The 17,760-nt window shown below is 34.4% G+C and overlaps 1 protein-coding gene across 4 annotated transcripts; it reads right to left on the reverse strand.

Annotated features, from left to right (window-relative positions):
- Positions 1-2,644: 2,644 nt before the first annotated feature.
- LOC140773439 (uncharacterized) lies at positions 2,645-11,663 on the reverse strand. Of its 4 annotated transcripts, none has more exons than XM_073115991.1 (6): positions 11,441-11,663; positions 10,985-11,128; positions 8,884-9,117; positions 5,273-5,424; positions 4,524-4,660; positions 2,645-3,084 (listed from the first exon to the last, which is right to left on the reverse strand). In XM_073115991.1, exons 2-6 carry the CDS (start codon positions 10,999-11,001, stop codon positions 2,917-2,919), a joined length of 708 nt encoding a protein of 235 aa, XP_072972092.1. In that variant the 5' UTR covers positions 11,002-11,128; positions 11,441-11,663; the 3' UTR covers positions 2,645-2,916. The 4 variants fall into 4 exon arrangements, with proteins under 4 accessions (XP_072972092.1, XP_072972094.1, XP_072972091.1 ...); XM_073115993.1 differs by having other exon boundaries at positions 8,884-9,081; positions 11,417-11,663; XM_073115990.1 differs by having other exon boundaries at positions 11,417-11,663.
- Positions 11,664-17,760: the final 6,097 nt, after the last annotated feature.

Genomic DNA, 17,760 nt, shown 5'->3' on the forward strand with positions numbered 1-17,760 from the left:
TTTAGACCTTAGTTTAATCTTATCTTAGTTAACCGAATAGAATAAAAGAAAACTATGGAACATCTTTAGCTTAAGATGCAATGTGACCTTACCGAGGCAATTCCACTTGAAACGAAGATGATCAATGGAATTGGAAGCTTAAATCCTTTTGCACTTTGATCACAGGGTAGTAAACAACAATTGGAGTAAAATGGATATATGATAATCGCTGATGTGTTCAGTTATAAAATAAGGATGTAATTGGCATAACTATTTTAGTTTTTAATACTAAAAGATGAGAGCTAATACTAATATAAGTTATTCTAATATTTAGTTCAATACTAATATAAGGAGTAATAATTTATATTTGATGTGTGATATTTTTGACCAAATGACAAAAGTACCCTTTATTGGCTTATTATAGTAGTAGTAATATATATTTATATAAACTTATAATATTTTTTTATTATAAATGTGGATGTTTTTTTATTATAACTGCGGACTTAAAATACTTCATATATCTGTATAGAATAGAAAAATATTACACTGCGAGGTAATGCGGGTTTTATAAGCCCTCACTATGAAGAAATTATCTCGTACTATATGTAAAATAATCATACACTACAACAAAATAACCATGCACTACGAGATAAGGTGGGATTATAAGTTCGTATTATAAAAAAATATAAGCCTATATTATGGGGTTATAATTTTTATTAGAACTATGGTTTTACTAAACTCTATATACTCGTAATTATTATATCTAATAAGCACATTCTCACATTTCTGAGATTAAAATATTTTTTACACTTGCTCCCTCCGTAAAAAATAAAATAACCATGCATTGAACAAGCTCCGCACTGCTAGTGGATACCCACATTTTTTTTCTTTCACTACTAATAAATATCCATGTCTTCTGCCCAACTACTAATATCCACATATTCCTTTGCATTGCGGATAAATAAGTTTGCACTGCATCCAAAAACCAACAAATACTCAGCAATGAACATTACATAAAATAAGTCTACACTACATAAAATAAGGTTGCACTGCATGTCGTTACTGATAGATACTAAGCACTACACTAAGTCTACACTACGGGGAAATGTAAGCTCACACTAACTACCCAAAAGCTCATGCATGCATACTTATAAATCATAAAATAAGTCTATACTGCATATTGTAATTGATAAATACTAAGCACTACATAAAATACATTTGCACTACAAAGAAATATAAGCTTGCACTAACTACCAAAAAATTCATGCATGCATACCTAGAATTATAAAATAAGTCTGCACTAGATATTATTATTAATAAATACTAAGCACTACATAAAATAAGTCTGCACTGCATATTATAAGCCTGCACTTACTATCTAAAAAAATTATGCCAGCATAGTTATTAATCTGAACTACATACTATAAGCTTGCACTAACTATTCAAAAATTCATGCCAATATAGTTATACATCCGCACACTATAGTATAAATTTGCATTCACATAAAATAAATTAGCACCAAGACATATCACCTTAAAGATATAAATATATCTCATATATATTAACATTATGAGTTGCACGTCTCGTGGTAATAATTGAACTCCTCATAAATCTATGCAGGATATATATATAAGACTAGATCTTTCATAATAAAACTAGTACCTTTCATAATAAAACTAGTACTGCAGAGTGGTAGGTAGATAACTATATAGCTAACTAGAGGCGCTGCACTTGCAACATCTTGCTAACATTGCTAGCACTAAAGACCTTATGGACGATGGCAAACTTGTAGGAATCGTCAAAAGGGAAGAAGGGGGCAAAGATGCAGTCTTTAGTGCATCACCTGCAAGAGTAGCTCGCAGGAGGTGCATAGTAGGAGCAAGCAAGAGCCTCCCTCTTATCGGTTGATTGGAGATATGAGAGAGATGTGCTCTTGCAAAGAGAGTGCTTCGTTGGAGGGAAGCATGCTCGTAGTGCTTCGTCAGATAAGAGGTTTGCAGAGGTTGAGAGAGCTCAACCCTGGGCATAGTGAAGGAGGTCATCGTTGCCTTTGGAGAGAAAAGAAAGAGAGAGACGAAGAGGAAAATATAACCATAGCTAATTACACCGAAAATTAGTGTAATCAACTCATAAAAATAAAAATAGTAATTTCAAGATATTAATAAACTAGTTTTTAAAAATTATAGAATAGAATGAGAGAAAAATTTAAATTAATATATTGAAATAAGATAAAATATTTAGTTAGTACACCAGAATAAAGAGACTTATTTTAGAATTAGTTTATTCCTATTCTATATAAGTAAACGAGGAACTAGAGAAGACACCAATTACCGCCGCGAGATTTGTGGATATCAGTCCGGAGGTCAGTCAGTTTACTTAAGCGAGAAGAGACCAAAACCATCAGGCATTCCAATGTCTGCTAAATTGCATAAAAAGAGAGCGACTTCACTTATAACTGACCATTTTTTCACTTATATCGTCATCTTCAATCAATAAACGTCACAGATGGTTCTCGCTTCCTGGTACACCAAAAAATTCATCCCGACAAGAAGATACACACATTCTGCGAACTCCAACATACGAGATGCTCTACAAAACCTGAGGATCTCCAAGATGATGTTAAGCACTCTTCCTCTTTAGTTTCTAATCTAACTGCATCGAAGTATTTTAAAAAGAACTGTTCATTAAACACATAATGTATGTATGTTATATAATTTGAAAGAGTGTCTATTAGGCATAAGGCCTGTATGACCTGCCCCCCCACATCACTATATTTCAAGAACCTGAAAAAAATATGGTCACCTCTCTGACCAATATGACACAATCAATTGTTTGGTGGAAGTTTGAGCAAGCTACCGTTCATGTTGGAATGATATACAACATAATTACAGGAAAAATCTATGACACATAAGTTGGTTTTTAGCAAAACCATCGAGGCTAGTAGCCTAACCAAGTTGACGGTAATGGCTGGAACCTGGACTTTGCACATGCCAACACATCATAGTAATCAGTTTGTGTAAAGCAATCACGGAAATCTGTAAACAACTTCTCATATACCCTCCACAATACTTCATATGATCTTGAGTACGGATATGGAAGGAAAAACTGCAACAGAACAAAAAAAGGAATAAGATAAAGAATTTAAGAAAAAATGACCAGACAAAGTTCGGCAAAAGGTGCAGAAGAAATGAAGTGCAGTACAGACAACTTAGAGGTGGGCAACCTAAAGGTGATACCAACAAAGAAATAATGTCCAATGTCCATCCATGTTTGTGATATTATCTTTTACAACTAATTTCTGCTGCAATGCATCTACTTAGTGAATAATCTCGTATTTAACTTCTTAAACAAATGTTATGGTGGATAGGTCTCTCTATACATATGGCGTGCTTACTTGTGGTCCACTATGATTGATAGATTAGAAGATCTTGATCTTGCATCTAGTCATACCACCACTCAAAATATAGAAATACCAATACTAGGGTGTGGTTCTCAGTGTCAGATTTACAGTTTAACTTCAATAATGAATTTAACCTCATAATTTTAGACTTAATGCTTGTGCAAACAACTCTCTTGCTCACCCTCGTTCGCATTTAGGAATATAAAAGAAGTCGTGGTAGTTCCCTGTTTATAGAATCATGAAAACCTAAAGCCTTGTTTGGTTTGAGGCCAAACTCTAAACTAAATTAGCTGGCTCTATTTCTTAATCTTAATTTAGATATCTTAAATTAGACTAAGGTAATTTCATAATTGGCTCTGAACAAGGCTAAGAGTGTATTTATTATTTATAACGTGATACAAAAAAGTGAAAAAAAAATATTAGATTTGGAGCAAAATAGATGATATGTACATTTGATGGACAAAAATATCCTTTTCATGTAATGATGGTGGTCATTATTATAATATACAAATATTATATGGTGTCTTATAATACATGAATATTATAATATTATAATATTCATATACAATAATATAATAATATTATAATATTATAATAACTATTTGCTGACTTAAGTACATATTTAGAAAGATTTGTTGGCTTATAAGGTGTTCATAATATGCGTTTGCGGGCTTAAGTGGGTATTTGCTTGCTTGTCTCGTGTTTAGTGAGAGATGAGAGATACTCAATTTGATATGATTTCACTTCTATATAATAGAATATATTTTATAATATAAAATATAAATATTTTGGAAGAGAGAAAGGGAGGAGAGATAAGATTGACAAGACATGAAATTGATAGATTTAAGTCATCAATAGTAAATCAAAATCAATTTGAAAGAATATTAAAATTTATATATTATTGTTTATTTATTTATTGGGGATTGAACTTGATTAGAGAAAAAAAGTTAATAACAAGGCCTAACTGACAACAAATTATCCTTTTGGTGATCAACAATCTATTAGGAAAACTTATATTTTGATGTCGGAATTTGATCGGGCCTTAGTAGGACAATTTTTTGTTAGTCATTCTATAGTCTAAAGGCAAGTAAGTCCTTTTAATGAAGTAAAAGTAAAACTGCTGAAAAATGTTGACAATACTTACATCTCCTCCTTGCGCAAGACGTTTCAGTAGCAAGAACGTTTTCTGGTTCTCTTCCAAATTGTTAATAACTGATAACCATATCAGTGAAGCAAGTTCATGGGCCTTGTCTCTTGACCTACCACAGGAGATAAACTGATCTGCTTAAAAAAAATGTTGCTGATTAGTTATAAGATTTTATATAAATTTATTCATACGTGGGAATGTCTAGAAGAAACAGCCATCATGAAATATAAACATGGATGCCAGCAGGAATCCCATTAGAACAAGCGATAAATTAGATAAACATCCAGACCAAGAGATGAGGGACAAAAGTTAGAAAGAAATCAATTCGACCATAGTTTCAAATTCTTTCAATTCTTTATGAAAATTAACTGACAGCACATATTGCAGTACACTTAAGTTGAACTAGACACTTAACATGGGCAGGGATGGAAGGATAGTACTTCTCATGAGGGTTCTGCACTTATGCCTATGTGCTCCCCATGTGGCAAAGACCAATTTGCAGATTTTCATTAGATAGTCATAAAAAAGAAATCCAAAAATCCTTTTTCAGAAAGTTCTATTATTATACCGATCAATAAGCCTTTGACATATTCCCTGCTTTGAAAGTTTGAGAAGCTTAGAGAAATGTGGCCTCATTCTCACTGTTACCAACAAATGTGCAGGCGTGATTTTAATCCAGCTTTCCCACATCCTGGCATTAAATGGGAGAAAAAGCAATAATTACAGAGTGAAAGTTTAAAACCCACCAATTATGGTTCCATGAAGTATGCTGGAAGGAGGTGGAACCATTGAAAGTTCAAGCTGCTCCTTCAGATAAAGATAAGTATGACCCACGAGTTCGTCAATTTCACCATCTGATGCAATAAGATGCTCAGCGACATATAAGGCTGCATATCTCCTGATTAAATAAAATAAAATAAAAAATTTACCATATAATTGCTACTAAAAATGATATAAAATAAAAAAGGAAAGCAGTGCGCTATCTTATTTTCCCAAATAACTGCAACAAGTAAGAGTCCAATTGCAGACTTGAGTTTATGATTGAGGCATAGGGTACACAATGAATAATACCCTGCTAATTTAGATGTCCTAAAAGGCTGATGACCAAGAATATTGCAATTAAAGCAACTGCATAAAAATATGAGGAAGATGAAATGATTTCTTATGATGCTGCACATCATGAATATCCAATTCCACACCATTTGAATGTGAATTGCGTAGAGAGTACCAGTAATAACCAAAATGTAGAAAAGCTTATAAAATATCTATCTTCTAGCATTGCTGCTGACATGCTCCACATGAACAATATATTTTCAATACTTACCTTTCTTTTAGTTTAAAACATCAAATGCAGACTTTCAGAACAGATTATCGCCAGACCAATAGATGCAGTGCTTTTCCCAATATTGTCTTTGCTTTTGGGAACAACAATTACCAGACCTTCAGACCCAACTAATTGGGTCAGTTCATCAGCACCTATATAAGAAGTATAAAACTGGGAAAGTAATCTTACATTTGACTGATAGCCTGATTCTCATGCAAGATTTATGCCACTTCGGTTATACATTAGAAAGAATATCCCGTGAAACATATTTTATAAATATCTATGCTAGGAACAAACATATTTTGCATATTTCTTCAGCACAAAAGAGTGGCAGGAAAATGGTCTCTGAGTTGGTAGAGAGTAGCATCATGAGATATGAAATACTGATAGGCTTGAAAAGGAACAGGCAACTCTGGGTGTACTTGGAACGAAGAAACATCAAAACATAAAAAGAAGGTATAGTCACAGGCCAATTAGAGGTCTAAAACAATCTTGTTAGATATCTGGTGGATTGGATTCTATATGGGCTTTCCTTTACAAGGGGATGCAACACAGATTTTGGCGACTCCAATTCAGGACATCCTCATCTTGTATTCAGATGTACACACCTAATAATCCTATATGGTTCTTCTACATAATTGTGCAACCTTTTCAGGAGCAGAGAAATGATTTAATTCAAAATCATTGCAGCTGGGGTAACACACTAAAAGCAAGTCCTGTAAGCTCTACTAGTCGAACATCTATCACATAATTTAAAATTTCCTTTTGTCCAATGGCAGTTTTATATGTGTTCCACAGTCTCTCAAGTGCTAAACCTTTGGAAAATATTTCTGCCGCTAGCCAAACAATAAGCTGCAGCTGTGTTTTCACGCCCATCAAAAGTCTAAAACCATCTATTCAGATCCATAATCCATGATATTCAGTGGAGATCATACAAAAAGCAAAGGGTAGATCATAGAGTTGCTGGCTATTTCATGTCAGGCATTCTTGTCTAGTGTTCTCAGTGTACTCATATTTAAAAATTTGTAGTGTTTTAAGAATAAAGAAAAAACCTGATACTCATGCCCAACAATGTCACTAGAGGTAGAGGCAAGATGTATGTTCGCACATAAATATATACCGCATAACATACATATATTTTTGGTTCTATTTGCTACCATACTGGTGGATCACAATTGCAATTTTGTACTGTTTTACAATTCCTAATTTCTAAATCTTTTCTTGTACAACAAGTAGTTTCATTTTCATACAAATATTTCCACAATCAAATATAGAAGACTATCACAAAAAACTTATTAGTTGATTAAACCCAATAAAGGGATTCTTCATACATGACTATGCCGATTATGATAAGAAAAAAGAAAGGAAATAACGACTACCATATATATGGACAATATATAGAATAAGAAGACATGCAAAAGCAACAGTTGTGAAACTCCTCTCTGATGATATTATTACATTATTAGTGACACTTTTCTAAGGTAAGAATCTGTTAGTTGATAAAGGCATAGAAACTTCAGACAACATAGCAGCATAACATGACTCACAAATATCTGAGAGAGAGAGAGAGAGAGGGAGAGTTGCATCTCCACTACAAAGCCCATAACTAGAGCATTGCCCAAATTCTGCAGTCTAACATATCACCTTCAGCAAATACATCAAAAGACAAACAGATTTAAAGAATCAAATGGCAGAAATAAAACCTGATTGCCTATGTAAACTCATAGTGACTTTGACTTGAAACAATTGAAAGAATCAATTCCTTTAGAGAAGTGAAAAGCTCCGACCATCTCTCTCCAAATAACTTAATATGAATTCTAATACCAGACCCAACCTATCATGATCCAACATGACCTTTCTATCTGGATCAGACTTGACTTAATCAACAAATTTGAATCACCCTGCTTGAACAGTCTTATTGGACCAACTAACTTGACTTGATCCCGTCAGACACATTGTCAATGGTTTTGCATTTGCTTGGCACCAAATCCATTTAATACATTTTAAGCACAAGAATCTATACAGTGGTGCTGGAAAACCAAATATCAACTAGGACTTAGGAACTATCATTTGTTGGACTACAGTTTGGTCAATTTAGCCCCGACACTTCCATGCACTAAATCAATCAGTTCAGTTAATTTAGCTCTAACATTGCCATACAATTCCATTCCGAACATCAAAAAACAGCAGGAGGAAACACCCTTGCAAAACAGACAGACCTTTGAGACATTGAAGCACTTGAAACTATGGTTAAAGTTCCGGTTGGTTTTGGTTTTGACTCTTGGAGGAAACAAGACATTTGAGACAAATAGATTGGTTTCAGCTGATAGTGTTCCAAAAGCAAAGCCAAAACCAGCAATCTTGAAATAGCATAACTCATCAATTTGAAACATGGATACATTTCAAAAGGAAAAGGTTCATGTTCACTTGCAAAGGTATATAATCAAGCAACTTAAGTAATTATCTATACTTTAATGCCTCGCTTACTTTGGAAATAAGGTTAATTTTAAAATAGATATTCTTCTTTGTTATTACTAAATGAACTCTTTATTCTAAGAATAATTATTTTTATGTTCACTTGTATTCTAAAATAAAAGTAATAATTATTTTTAATGTGATATAAAGTAAAAAAAAAATGGAAAAGAGGTTGATAAGATAGACTAATGATAAATTAGTAATTTGGTTAGTGTGTGGTAAGATATAATTTTGATAAATAGTATTTGTATTCTAGAATAAATTTTTTATGATGTTTAGCTGTTATTCTAAAATAAAAAATTGTATTCCAGAATAAGAAAAAAATTATTCCTGAAGTGAGCGAGGCTTAAGGATTGATACACCAAAATCACCTAAAATATTTAGAACTAAATTATGCTGGAAGAGATAATGAATAACAAATCACGTAAACAGAGAAAAACAACATATGAAGAACGAAATAATACCAGGAACTCAATAAATAAATAAACACATGTACAAAATCGAGTTGCATATTAAGTCATTGAAAGCTATAATTAGAGTACTCATTAACAAACTCACCTTCTACCTGAACCTCGAGGAATTGGTCCAGGCCACCTTTTCTTGCGGCCAGCTAATGGCCAATTCCTTATAATAGCCGTTTGCCAAAAAGATTCCCCCCGAAATATCGTGGCCCAATGCTTATTGACACATGAAATCTGACCCCAATCACAGATAGGTGTCCGAACAAAAATTTCTACGAGGAGATGATCAGGAAGCCTTCCAAATGAGTCACCACAATAGTCCATCAAATGGCTAAAAAGAACAATTAACAACTGCCAATTATTTGCTAACAAAAGAGAACAAAAGCATTCTATGCAGAGATAACTGACACTAAACATCCTTTGTCCTTGTCCCTGTTCATTCATGTAAGAGTGATCTTCATGCATCACTATGTAACTCTGTACTTTCAACTCATATTAATTATTAGGTTTAACTATAATATCTGTCTATAACAAAAAAAATTGTATCATAATCTTGAGTCTAGATTGCATTGCAATGAAAATGACAGTGCAAAAGAAGAAAGTGTCAAAACTACAAAACCTTTTGATATTGCTTCGTCAAACTATACAAGTTGTGTCCAGGAATATATAGCAATAATGCTTTTGTCATTGTCAAGGATTGTTGTGCTAAAGGCACGAGGCATGCTGACCTTGGCTCGGCACAAGGCATTGCTAGCACGTACTATGCTAAGCGTATTGGCATATAGAAAAAAACAATCTTTAAATCTTTCTAGAGCTTTAAAATGGATTTTAAAGGCTGATGTAAAGACCTTCAACATTAGATATTAGTGTAAATATGCAATTATATTCTACTGATATACTTTCATTGCTTTTTCTGATTTTTCTCAGATCTTCTAAGTAGGGGCAAATAACTTCGGGAAAATTGGAAGTTTTCTTTGATTTCTTAAATCTGAAGTATAATCTATATAGATTAAGCACTACAATGCAAATACTAATAAAAAGAGATGAAAGAGGCTCCAAATTAGTTAGTTTTTCTTTTTTTTTTTGACAAATCAATTTGTTTAAAGTAAGATATGTTCAATTCCAAGTGGGGATGTGTAAACATTCCTGAGTATCGATACTGATAATTCATTGCCATGATATGTATCGACCCGTATCAACCCTGGCCAACCGTGTCGATGGGCACAATAATCCATATATATTGTATGCAGCAGGTTAAGGTGAAAACTAGTCGGTCTATGTCTAGTTGCTCCATGTGGTTTTGATAGGATCCAAAAAGTTGAATCATAGGATAGTAGGACATATTAAGTAGTAGCTCCTAACCGTCCCTGATGATGATGAAATCCACCGATTGTACATCTTATAAGTCAACCCAAAGCATTTGAACTACTGCTCTCTATCCTAACACCAGAAAGCCACTTAATAGTACCAGTCTAGACAACTTAATAACCAAGCCACTTGAGTAATATAATAACCAACAGTTCTATATCAAACAGACTTATTGTAGTATTTAGCTAGTCAGTTAGTTCTTATTCAACAATAATTCGAGATCAACTTGTTGTCTCAACCAGTCCATCAGTCCTACAATATCCTTTTTCACTAAGCTGAAAAGTATAAATGACATGATTTTGTATCTCCTACTAACACAATTCACTCTTTCCACTGAAAAATATTTGTGCCACTTTGAAAAAGCATTTCTCTTTAGTTCCAATATCTGCAACATAGAAACATGTCTGTTCTATATAATTCAGATAGCTATTTGATTATAACAGCTTAATTCGTCAGAGAAACCTTCTCCACTTCTAGAAGGTGCCCATCAACACGGGCCAGTGCTGTTCCAATGCTTGCTTCATTGTTAGATATTATCCTTTATAAAACCATTGCTCATTATCAAAAGTTCAAAATATGCATGTTTCACAGCCCTTGATGTCATCAACGATTGACAATTGTTTCATTGGAACTGCATATGCATTTTCCCTGGGTATCTCGGATAGAAATCAAACACGTATATGCCTGACTTAGAGAATTCTATTCAACAAGACAAACATAGCAATACAGGATCAATAGACTAAACCATGATATATAGTCCATCTAAACCATCATGCTACTTATCTGAAAGGACTAGGATCTACTAATGTAACTATAAGGAAGTAACTCACAACATCAAGAGGAACATGTTCACCAAGCTACAAACAGCCCGCACACCATGTTCGAGAAGGAGAGGGAATGCTCCAATAAACTGAAAGGTCTCTAAACAACCATCACCTAGAGTAACAATTGGTTTCTGAAATCTGATCTGAAACCTAGTGGAATAAAAAATAAGAAGAAGAATTAAGAGCTTGTTAGTATCGCCAATATTATTAGTCTAGAAGGGGGAAAGAAAATACAGAATCACTAATATTCTTCAACGTGCAAAGACACAATTTTAGCAATTGAGCATTAAAAGCAAGACCTGTGAATACCATACAACCTCGTGCAAAAGATAATATTCAATATTCATCTACTTATTTGAAATGGATGAACTCAATTCGTGGTATACGGGGGGAAGAAAAATCTGAAGTTAACAAATTCATGTAAATAGACATGCTTACTGCTGTATTGGTTGTCTTCAGGACCTTTAATGGAAGCGGCGACCGTCGGGTGAAGGGGGAGAGTCGTCGAAGAGAAACGAGGCAGCGACCGGCCGGAAAAGAGGGAGAGTCGTCGGAGCGTGATAGAGGCGATGTCCGGAGGGTGAAGATTGAAGAGGGAGACCTGTCGGAGGGATTGAGCGAGGGAGAGATGGAGATGAGTCGCGTAACTAGGGCTTCATCTCTTGAAGAGGGAGGGAGAGTCGAGAGAGATGAGGAGGGACGGAGGGAGTGTGGGTTATGACTTGTGAGATGGGTTAACGGGTCGGGTCGGGTAGCGGGTTTGGGGATTTAGCTTACTGTTTATTATTTAGATATTGTAAGCAGCTTCCGTATCCGGAAAAAAAATCACATATACAAGTATCTGTATCTGTATCCGTATCCGTATCGGTACTTGAGTGTTTTTGTACTTAATTCTATTGTTTAGCTATAACGGCAAAGACTAAAACTACTGCTAATACTTTAGTGGCACTAAACAACAATTACTCCTGCATGCTTTAATTTATTGTTAGAATAATTTAGTGACATAAACAAAAAAAAAATGCTGCTATATTCTTTAACTTCGGCAACTTCACAAAATAAATGTTGCTAAATATTTAATTATAGTATCATTAAAAATCAAAATATTCTTAATGACTTAACTTTAGCAGCATTAAAACTCAAAGTGTTGCTAAAGGATTAACTTTAGCGGCATTAAAATAAAAGGGCTAGTATATAGCAACAATTTTACTCAAATATTGTTTAATCTATTTAGTAGTAATATTTTAAAAATTGCTAGTAAGAAAGTGTTGCTAAATCTCAGTAGTGCCTTGATGGCTTCACTAGTTGACGATTACTTTATTGGAACTTCTAAATTCATGTTGGAGCTTCCTTGGCGCATATTTCAAGCAGTATACAGATAGTGATATTATCAAATGCATCTCAATTAGCCTCTAAAGATCTATTTTTTTAAGAGAACCCAAAGACTAAGATATGAGCTAGACAGACATAAGCCCCATCAAACTATAGCCGATATACTAAGTCATCTAATCTAAATTTTAAATCATATGCGTTGTCGTGTTATTACTTCAAACCAAATGTCACTAAGACATTGCTCTAAGCATCGCTTTCTTTATAATAATTGTTTAGAGTTGAGTCACCAAAAAAAATTTCTCTACAATAATTGTTTGGGGCTGGATTTGATTTCTACAACCTTCTTGGTTATAAAAAAGGGTAGGTTCCAAAAATCCTCTTTACTCATAATTTTCTAGGAAAACATTGCTGAGGATCTCAATACCATTAACATTAAACTATACAATAATTATAATCCGCTAGTAATATGTCTATAACTCAATTAGCATACCAAATATTTATACAGACAGACAACAAAAAGTAACAAGTGATTGAGCAAAATTTAGTAGAGAAATCAAATACAAAAAATTATGCTAACAAACGAATAGATCTTGATAACTCAAATCATCTTCCTTGATTAAGATACTCATTTTACTCCATTCATAATTTTATGACCAAACTTGATTAAAACCTTAAATTCAAAAGAAGAACAATTCCAAATCCAATTACCAAATACCATACAATCCATCAACAAATCCAACTCCTACTCTTTCATGGACTAAACAATTCAACCCAATACATCTCTAACCAATCATGATCCAAACATAATAAAAAAACATACTTTATCAATGATCAAGATAAATCCGAAGACATAAAAACTTGGAGGAAGAAACAACATATAAAGGAAAAGAAAAGGCCCAAAACATATCTTATTAGAGAAAAAAAAATACCACCTAAGAGAGAAAGAAACATAAGGATTCTTGCAACATACGAGATTCTAAGTGTGGGGTGAAAAATTAAAAATAAAATAGTAAAGTTGAATAAAATTATAAATATTCAACGTTATGTCAGTCAGAGGGTGGTAGATGGTCGAGGGTGGTAGATGGTCGAGGGTGGTAAGAAACGATCGTAAGATAGAATGGCTTGTAGAGGAAGATGGTGGTTAGGATTTGAAAAGAAAAGATGGGCAGGAATGGAGATGATGATAGATGATTAATTTAATTCTACTCCTAGTTTACTCTTATGACTACTCCTATGCTAGTTACTCTTACTTTTAAGATAAATTATGACTAAAATATAATTCTCAATTCTTTAATAAATGATTAAATAAAGGAGCTTAGCCCTTTATATATACAGGTTGCCCTATATGCTTACATGTCTCGAATTAGAATTTTTCTTAAATACTTAAATGGCTTAATTAGAGTTGCCTTAAAGGTTTATATAACTTAACTGAACTTGTATTAAAGGCTTGCATGCCTAATTAGATTTTTCTTTGATACTTACATGACTTAATTAAATTTCTCTCTTTGAGGATTTCGTAACTTAACTAGAATTGTCTTAAGTGCTCACATAACATAACTATAATACCTTTAATGGCATACATAAGAGATAAAATATGAATAAATTAAAAGATAAATATGCTTGATTCATCGAGCTCAATATCTGCATGATATGATTTGGCCTGATTTGTTTGCATCAAATTATTGACTCATTGCTATTTTACAAAATAAAAAAATTGACTGATAGAAAAACTTTTTGGATTGAAACTGTAACAACTAGAAAAATGATAAAAAATTAGACGTGCACGTGTGGGGCACATGTGCTAACTTAAGAGTGCCCCCTTTCCTCTCTTCCCCCTCTCTCTTTTCTTTTTCTCCTTCCTTTCTTTTCTTTTTTCTTTTCTTCTTTCTTCTCCCTGCCGGCTCATTCTCCCTCTTTATTTTTCCTGCTGCATGGGAGTGTTGCTGGAACCGCCGACCCCATGGATCGAAGTGCCAGAGCTGCCTCTCTCATCAGGTAAATTTAATTAAAAAATATGTTAGTGTTTGAGTTGTTCTCCTTCAAAACTTTCCCCTCTCAGTCTCAACCAGTCCCATGAGCTTTCCCTTTTCGCGAGGATGCTCTCGCTGGTGCCCTTTGGAGCCCTTGTAGTAGGAACCACTAGACGGCCTCTCACTCTGGCCGGTGGCCTTGACAAGGGCGATTCTCATCGTCGGCCGCCTTTGGCAGCTAAGCTCCCCCTTAGCTAGCTTATGCTAGCCGATGGGAGGGTGCTAACGGGGTCAGGTGAGGCTACTGGTGGCCGAGATTGCCGGCAGCTTCCCCACCCCATCATTGGCAATTGTCACCTCCTTCGTCGATCGGTTGGCATCGTGGTGCCTTCCTCAACTAACGGGGAGTTGGTCGACGTACCAACTTGGTTGCTGGCGACGATTCTCGACAATAGCTCTTTTCCTTCACTTTCTCGACTAATCCAAGTCAAGGAGGGGGTGGTCGGGCTCGGGTTGGGTGCAGCTAGACTGAGTGCTAGGTCGGGTTGGGTGAGACCTAGCCTAAGTGTCGAGCTTACACTAGGTGCGGCCCAGCCTAAGCTTGGGGTAGGTTGGGCTGCTTGTAGCTCGGCCCGAGCTTGGATCGAGTTAAGTTGCCTGTAGCTCAGCCCAAGAGAATGGTGGGTTTGGGGCTACAAGTAGCCCAGCCCAAACTTTGGCTACAGGCAACCTAGCCCTAAATTGTGAGTGTAGCTTGGCCCATGTGGCTTTGGTGGATAGTATGGGCTTCGGGTCCATATCTTAGTGGATCAAGTTGGTGGTTTTTGAGTTGGTTGTTGCTTAACCCCTTTCTTTAGACCTAATTTAAATAGGTCAATCGTTGTTCATCTATTCTATTATAATTTCAAATCCTTGATCCAACGGGAAATATATTTAATTATATTAGAGGGTCACTTGCTAGTCATATCATGGGTGTAAATCAATTTTAATGAATTGGACCGTGAGCCCTAATTAATTGATATTTTTAACAGATAGTAGTGTTTGCTGCATTAATTATTTTATAAATTAATCTTATTGAGCTAGACCATGGCTTGAGAGTGCCATTGCAAATAACACATATCAAGAACTAGCTCCAATTGAATATTAATTTTTGTTGATTATAATTTTGGGCTAATTCAATTTTATCAAAGGAGTCAGTGGTCCGACTGTATTTATATTAATTGCTCTTATCGAAGAATTAATATAGATAAATGTAGGAAAATGATATCAAGCAAGTTGTATTTTTTTTACGGAGCTTGTTAATTAAATATTGTCTACGCAATCTTTCGTAAATTTTGGTAATAGTGATTTTGGCGATAATTTGAGGAGAATATTTTTATTATATTTAACAATGCATCAGGCCTTGGAACAGCTGTGCCGGCTCTACCTGATTATTAAAGGTAGGAATTACAAAATAGATCTACCTAAGCTTGTAATAAACGTCAACAAGATTATTTAACTAATTAGTGATAGGAATATTGTGCTCATACTTTTTATTACTTTTCTTATTGAGGTGGACTCCGTACTCTATGAGGATGATCTCGTGGTGTAGTTGCAACTAGTATTAGGAAAGCGGTTCAGGCAAGTAAAATTCTTATAATCTAAGAGTAGTGTAGGAAATGAAATAACTTACCTTATAAGTTATTTCATAGTATACATGTGCATATGTTTTCCTTACAGTTATTATTACGTGTCATGCAAGGTAAACTATTTTGTTGTTCAATAAGATTTTGCATATTATGATTCTGTGTATATTTATTAGGCATGAATATGTGTGTTGGCATGTAAATCATGATAATGCTATGTTGCATTATGCTTATTGTGCTTATAATGTTATGTCACTTGCATATGTGCATGATCATAAAAGTAGTGAATGCTGCGTCTCAATAGTACCCGACTCTTACCCAGCTAAGGTTAGGGGTGGGGGATATTCTTATGCTTATATATATTAGGGCTCATGCCTGAGGTCTTAGTTTGTTGATCCTAGATAATTAAGCAGTTGTTTCACCAAGTGATGAGCGATTTACTATCGATCGATGAGAGTCATAACCTTTAGGGTATTTAAAATAGAGAGAAGGGTAGGATGACGTAGATCTAGCAGTATCCGATAACGCAGGGTGAGGTTGTCTATGAGAGACGGCTCATGATTTCCGCATGGTAGTGTGATGATATAGAGCCGAGGGCTCAGATGGTAATATCGATGTGCGATACAGACCTTTGTGATGGGTTTATGACTGAGGTCCTTAGTCTACGGTGATAGATATTCGGTCATAATATTTGCCAGGTGATGGGCTGATGATTCTATCGCTAGGATCTACCCTTCCTTGAGGGTATATGTGTGGTGGAGTGATAGATGATGATGTGTCTTACGGCATAGCTTTACGAGCCTATATTATAGACTTGGTATCCGAGATAATACATATTATACGGTGTGGTGCTGACATGGCGTATAGGCGGAGCTCAGTGCAAGCTCAAGATGGAAGACTTGATAGTCCAGATGAATTGTATGATAGGTAACTGATTGCTAATGCATGTGCACATTAGATGAATATATTGTGTATGAGATACTAATGCATTGATTTGATCATAATGCACATATTCATATTTACTAATTGTTGCATTATTTATCACACTATTTCTAGACTGTAGAAGTAGAAACTTGTTGAGCTTTATACTCACCACCTTTTAGTGAAAATATTTTTAGATTAGTAGATGAGCCGGAGTTCGTGGTAAATTTAACGAAGATTGGCTTGAGTCTTTTTATTCTAATTCTTATTCTTATTCTTATTTTATTCATGTAAATTAAGCTAATAGCCTGTAGCTCTTGTGTGGGCTTTATTTTATTTTGTTATGGATATGTATTTTGGGCTTGTTATGGCCTTAGTGTTGTGGCCTTAGTGTTGTGGACTTCTTGTTTGTATTATTTGTGAAAATGTGAGCTTTTCGCTTATATATTGTGTTGAAATATTGACCAGCAAATCACGTGGGCTTTACCTACGTGAATGGGCACGTGTTTGATGGCGAGTATTACAAAAACTGAGAAAAAAAATATAAGTTTTCAAAAGATTCAAAGAAAGAACTATCTTATTTTTAAGTATGAAAACCGTCATTGCAGATTTTAATGATGTTCATGCATATGTTATAAGTCAGTTTAACTTATAGATTGATCGTATATTAACATATATTTACATATTAGTGTATGGTTAATACTTAAAATCATGCATAATAAGGAAATGTTTGATTTTGATATAACGTAATCAATTTTGACATCTTTAATAAGAGTACAATACATTTTTATTTGGATTAGATTAATTTTTGATTAATTTTGTAACATATAAAATTGACCCCAAAAAAAATCAAATCATGTGTCATCTTGTATTTGACATATTTTGGTTTAATTCTGCGTTTTATGAGGATTTCTATCCTTGGATTTATCTATAAAAT

Source organism: Typha angustifolia, chromosome 13 (assembly GCF_048772165.1).
Source record: "Typha angustifolia cultivar Huaian chromosome 13, ASM4877216v1, whole genome shotgun sequence".
Classification (NCBI taxonomy): Eukaryota; Viridiplantae; Streptophyta; class Magnoliopsida; order Poales; family Typhaceae; genus Typha; species Typha angustifolia.